At 40.3% G+C, this 6232-nt stretch overlaps 1 protein-coding gene across 1 annotated transcript; it reads left to right on the top strand.

Moving 5' to 3' along the window:
- The first annotated feature begins 372 nt into the window (after positions 1-372).
- LOC121843243 (tubulin alpha chain-like) lies at positions 373-5915 on the top strand. The gene is given in 5 exon segments (XM_042312814.1): positions 373-471; positions 4000-4222; positions 4361-4509; positions 4783-5652; positions 5654-5915. Coding segments are annotated over 5 exon segments (1353 nt in total). The 5' UTR covers positions 373-468; the 3' UTR covers positions 5762-5915.
- Positions 5916-6232: the final 317 nt, after the last annotated feature.

Below are 6232 nucleotides of genomic sequence, written 5' to 3' on the forward strand. Positions count from 1 at the left end.
ACAAAAACGCTTCAAAATTCACCAAAAAAGTAACATTAGCCGATGAAGATTATCTCATAGAAACACAATGTATCATATCTCCTAAGCCTGTGTTTTACCACAGACCTTATTTTCAACGTTTACCCCCCAAAAAAAAAAAAAAAAACAACCCCCGTCAAAACCCCTAAACCCATAGGCTTTGGCCAATAAGCCATGGAGGAGTTAGTGTCTACAAAAATATGTCATTGTTACTGCTCTCTATACCTATAATTCTTTATAGAGAGTCAGCTCTCATCAGCCTTTGTCTGTTATAAGAAGGAGGGACTTCCCTGTTCTCTTCCACCAACCAGACTCTGCTGTAGCTTCCTGCTGGGGCTGTCTGCTCCCCCCCGGCATATAAAACTCCCACCCCTTCCTTCCTGCTGCAGTTCTGCCTTCTCTTCTGAATCCTAAACGTCAGCCTGTGAAGGAAAAGAAAAACCAGACAAAATGGTGAGTGCTGACTGCTGACGTAGATGATAAAATAATATTTTTCTTTATTCCTTCTCTCATTCTTTCTTTCACATGGTGTTCATATTCAATGATGGGCTTAGATAAGGCTGATGATTGTAAAGGACGGATTTGGAGGAAAATAATGTGAATGATGGTGATTATTCTGTTACATAAATACCATGTGATTCTCTGCATTTTCCCTTTTAGATGTTATATATACACTGTTTATACTGGTTTAAATATTTATATTGTATCATTTTGGTAAACAAATATTCTTGTGATAGAATCATCTATAGCCATGCATCAAATGTGGGTCAGATTTCAGTGTTCTAATGTCTATCTATTTAGTCATTGTTCTACTTGGTAATGAACTATCCACTGTGTAGATAGAAAACCTCTTAGCTTCCGGAAAAAAACCCATTAATTACTGATCATTTGGATGTTCTGTGATTTAAAAAAAAAAACATTTCTGCCATTCTGAGAGGAGGATGGAATGATTGAGCACAAAGGAGAACAGGGAGGAGCGATCTGTGATGTTAGCCATTTTCTCTAAAGATTTTAGGGTATGTGTGAGAGATATCTCACGCTGTTTCACTGCAATGAGTGTGCAGCTGGACTGGGGGTGAGGGAGGAAAGAGAAAAAGAGGGAGGGAAAAAAGAGGAGAGAGGAGGAGGGCGGGATAGAGGGTCCAGGGTGGAGAGAGGAGGAGGGGGGAGGAGAGAGCAGGAGGGGGAGAACGGGTGAGGAGAGAGAGGAGGGGGAGGGAGAGAGGAGGAGGGGGGGAGGAGGAGAGAGTAGGAGGGGGAGGGAGAGGAGGAGGGGGTGAGGAGAGAGCAGGAGGGGGGAGAAGGGAGGAGGAGGGGTGGAGAGAGGAGGAGGAGAGGTGAGGAGAGAGAGGAGGAGGGGGAGAGAGTAGGAGGGGGAGGAGAGAGGAGGAGAGGTGAGGAGAGAGGAGGAAGGGGAGAGGAGGAGGGGTAGAAGGGGTGAGGAGAAAGCAGGAGGGGGAGAAGGGGAGAGGAGGAGGGGGAGAAGGGGAGAGGAGGAGGGGGAAGGGGAGAGGAGGAGGGGTGGCCCACAGGAACAAGACCTTTTCCTCTCTGGTCCTCTGCTCTTAAAGATACAGGGTCATAAATAACGATCTGTCGTCAAATGGCAGATAAAGAATTTGTAAGATGACGTGCAGTATTAGTATCATACACTCAAGATAGTGGTCACACTATTCAGCCGAATACATCCAGGATAGCCTAGCGTAGCCAATGACTTTGCTTAAATGTCATTTTGCTAAAACAGGTTGACAATTTCCCTCATGTATTTAAAAAAAAATCAGATTTTACTTTCACTTAATCACAGTGATCTTATCGTAATAGATTGATGATTGATTCTGCATTACACTACAATACACTAGAATACATTACACTACCATACAGTACAATACAATCCACTACAATACATTACACTACACTACAATACACTACAATACACTACATTACACTACAATACACTACAATACACTACAATACACTACACTACATTACACTACAATACATTACAATACAATACACTACAATACACTACACTACATTACACTACAATACACTACAATACACTACAATACAATACACTACAATACACTACACTACATTACACTACAATACACTACAATACACTACACTACAATACACTACAATACATTACAATACACTACATTATAATACACTACAATACATTACAATACACTACAATAGACTACAATACATTACAATACATTACAATACACTACACTACATTACAATACACTACATTACAATACACTACATTATAATACACTACAATACATTACAATACACTACATTACAATACACTACAATACATTACAATACATTACAATACACTACAATACACTACCATACAGTACAATACACTACATTACAATCCACTACAATACATTACAATACACTACAATACATTACAATACACTACACTACATTACATTATAATACACTACAATACACTACAATAGACTACAATACATTACAATACAATACATTACACTACAATACACTACAATACATTACACTACAATACACTACAATACACTACATTATAATACACTACAATACAGTACAATACACTACATTACAATCCACTACAATACATTACAATACACTACAATACACTACCATACAGTACAATACACTACATTACAATCCACTACAATACATTACAATACACTACAATACACTACAATACACTACAATACACTACAATAGACTACAATACATTACAATACATTACAATACACTACAATACATTACAATACACTACACTACATTACATTACATTATAATACACTACAATACAATACACTACACTACAATACATTACAATACACTACATTACAATACACTACAATACAGTACAATACACTACAATACAATACACTACAATACAATACAATACACTACAATACATTACAATACACTACAATACACTACAATACACTACAATACACTACAATAGACTACAATACATTACAATACATTACAATACACTACAATACATTACAATACACTACACTACATTACATTACATTATAATACACTACAATACAATACACTACACTACAATACATTACAATACACTACATTACAATACACTACAATAGACTACAATACATTACAATACACTACAATACAGTACAATACACTACAATACAATACAATACAATACAATACACTACAATACAATACACTACAATACAATACAATACACTACAATACACTACAATACATTACAATACATTACAATACACTACAATACAGTACAATACACTACAATACAATACACTACAATACAATACACTACACTATAATACACTACAATACATTACAATACACTACAATACACTACAATACACTACAATACACTACAATACAATACACTACAATACACCACAATACACTACAATACACTACACTATAATACACTACAATACATTACAATGCAATTTAAACTGTCTGAAATTGCTTTTAACCTTCATGTTCATCCCTCCACTCCATTGTATATCAACTTCAGTGTGTCATTTAATGTGTAAAGACATTATTTAATTGACATTTCCCTGTAGTTGATCTCTTATTTTAATGTATCACGTGTTTTTGTTCTACCTTGTCATTGTTACTGATGACTGCATTGTACATACATTACAATACACTACAATACATTACATTACACTACAATACACTACATTATAATACACTACAATACATTACAATACACTACATTACAATACACTACAATACATTACATTACACTACAATACACTACCATACAGTACAATACACTACATTACAATCCACTACAATACATTACAATACATTACAATCCACTACAATACACTACTATCACGTGTTTTTGTTCTACCTTGTCATTGTTACTGATGACTGCATTGTTGGAGTTAGAGCTAGCAAGAAAGACATTTCACTGAACGTGTGCATGTGACATTAAACCTTGAGCCCTCTCTGTTTCAGCGTGAGTGTATTTCCATGCATGTGGGCCAAGCCGGAGTCCAGATGGGTAACGCCTGTTGGGAGCTGTACTGCCTGGAGCATGGGATCCAGCCGGACGGACAGATGCCCAGTGACAAGACCTGTGGAGGTGGAGACGACTCCTTCAACACCTTCTTCAGTGAGACTGGAGCTGGAAAGCATGTCCCCCGAGCCATCTTCGTTGACCTGGAGCCCACTGTCATCGGTAAGATGAGACTCATGAAATCCTGGAGATTTCCTATTGAATTATGGTTTACAAGCTTTGAATGATTTGATATTCTGTCCCAAGATATTCCTCATATTCAAAATATTAGGATATTCTAAATCTACCTTTTTCTTTCAGATGAGGTGAGGACAGGTATCTATCGTCAGTTGTTCCACCCTGAGCAGCTGATCACTGGTAAAGAAGATGCTGCCAACAACTACGCCCGCGGTCACTACACCATCGGCAAGGAGATCATTGACATTGTGCTGGACAGGACACGCAAACTGGTGAGTCGTCATTCTGAAACAGGCCTCTAACTAGGGTTCTACACTGAACCTTTTTCATTCTAGAAGGTTCTTCAGAAACCTTCTCTATGGAAGAAAGCATTTTAAAATGGTCAAAAAGTTCTACCTAGAACCATAAAGGGTTATCTTACAGGGACAAGCCGAAGAACCCTTTATGGTTCTAGGTAGAACATGGAAACAGGTTCTCCATTCTCTTCTTACTGCTATAACATAAGATAACATCTAACAATGTTAATGTACCATTTCTCCATTCAGGCTGACCAGTGTACAGGTCTCCAGGGGTTCCTCATCTTCCACAGCTTCGGAGGAGGCACCGGTTCTGGTTTCACATCCCTGCTGATGGAACGTCTGTCTGTCGACTACGGAAAGAAGTCTAAGCTTGAGTTTGCCGTTTACCCAGCTCCTCAGGTGTCCACGGCTGTGGTGGAGCCCTACAACTCCATCCTGACCACTCACACCACCCTGGAGCACTCTGACTGTGCCTTCATGGTGGACAATGAGGCCATCTATGACATCTGCCGTAGGAACCTTGACATTGAGCGTCCCTCATACACCAACCTCAACAGGCTCATTGGTCAGATCGTCTCTTCCATCACTGCCTCCCTGCGTTTCGATGGAGCCCTGAATGTTGATCTGACAGAGTTCCAGACCAACTTGGTGCCCTACCCCCGTATCCACTTCCCTCTGGCCACCTATGCCCCAGTCATCTCCGCTGAGAAGGCCTATCACGAGCAGCTGTCAGTCGCTGACATCACCAACGCCTGCTTTGAGCCGGCCAATCAGATGGTGAAGTGTGACCCTCGTCACGGCAAATACATGGCCTGCTGTCTCCTGTACCGTGGTGACGTTGTTCCCAAAGATGTCAACTCTGCCATCGCTGCCATCAAAACCAAGAGGAGTATCCAGTTTGTGGACTGGTGTCCCACTGGCTTCAAGGTGGGTATCAACTACCAGCCCCCTACGGTGGTTCCTGGAGGAGACCTGGCCAAGGTCCAGAGGGCTGTGTGCATGCTGAGTAACACCACAGCCATCGCTGAGGCCTGGGCCCGTCTGGACCACAAGTTTGACCTGATGTATGCCAAGAGAGCCTTTGTGCACTGGTACGTTGGTGAGGGCATGGAGGAGGGGAGAGTTCTCTGAGGCCAGAGAAGACATGGCAGCCCTGGAGAAGGATTATGAAGAGGTGGGCACTGACAGCGTGGGAGAAGAGGATGAGGAGGGAGAGGAATATTAAAAGGCTAAACATGCTTTGCCACCCTACATTCCAACACTGACTGTTGGAGTCCTACACTTAACATGACAGCAACACATTCCCCACTGCAGTGTTAACAGTCTCTGTTACATCTAGTCATGTTGTGTGTATTCTCAATAAACGCATCGTAAACAAACTCAACTGTATGTGGTTGTTTTTAGACTCGAAGATGGTCTATGATTGACTTTCAAATAAGCAGCTTGTATTATATCAAGCTTTTATAAGGCTGCAGCTTCAAATAAGGGATTTTAATTTTAGTGTCTGCTAGACTAGAACAGACTTTCTGTCTGCTAGATTAGAACAGACTTTCTGTCTGCTAGATTAGAACAGGCTTTATGTTTACTAGATTAGAACAGGATTTATGTCTGCTAGACTAGAACAGGCTTTATGTCTGCTAGACTAGAACAGACTTTATGTCTGCTAGACTAGAACAGGCTTCATGTCTGCTAGATT

This window comes from Oncorhynchus tshawytscha, unplaced genomic scaffold (genome assembly GCF_018296145.1).
Source record: "Oncorhynchus tshawytscha isolate Ot180627B unplaced genomic scaffold, Otsh_v2.0 Un_contig_109_pilon_pilon, whole genome shotgun sequence".
NCBI lineage: Eukaryota > Metazoa > Chordata > Actinopteri > Salmoniformes > Salmonidae > Oncorhynchus > Oncorhynchus tshawytscha.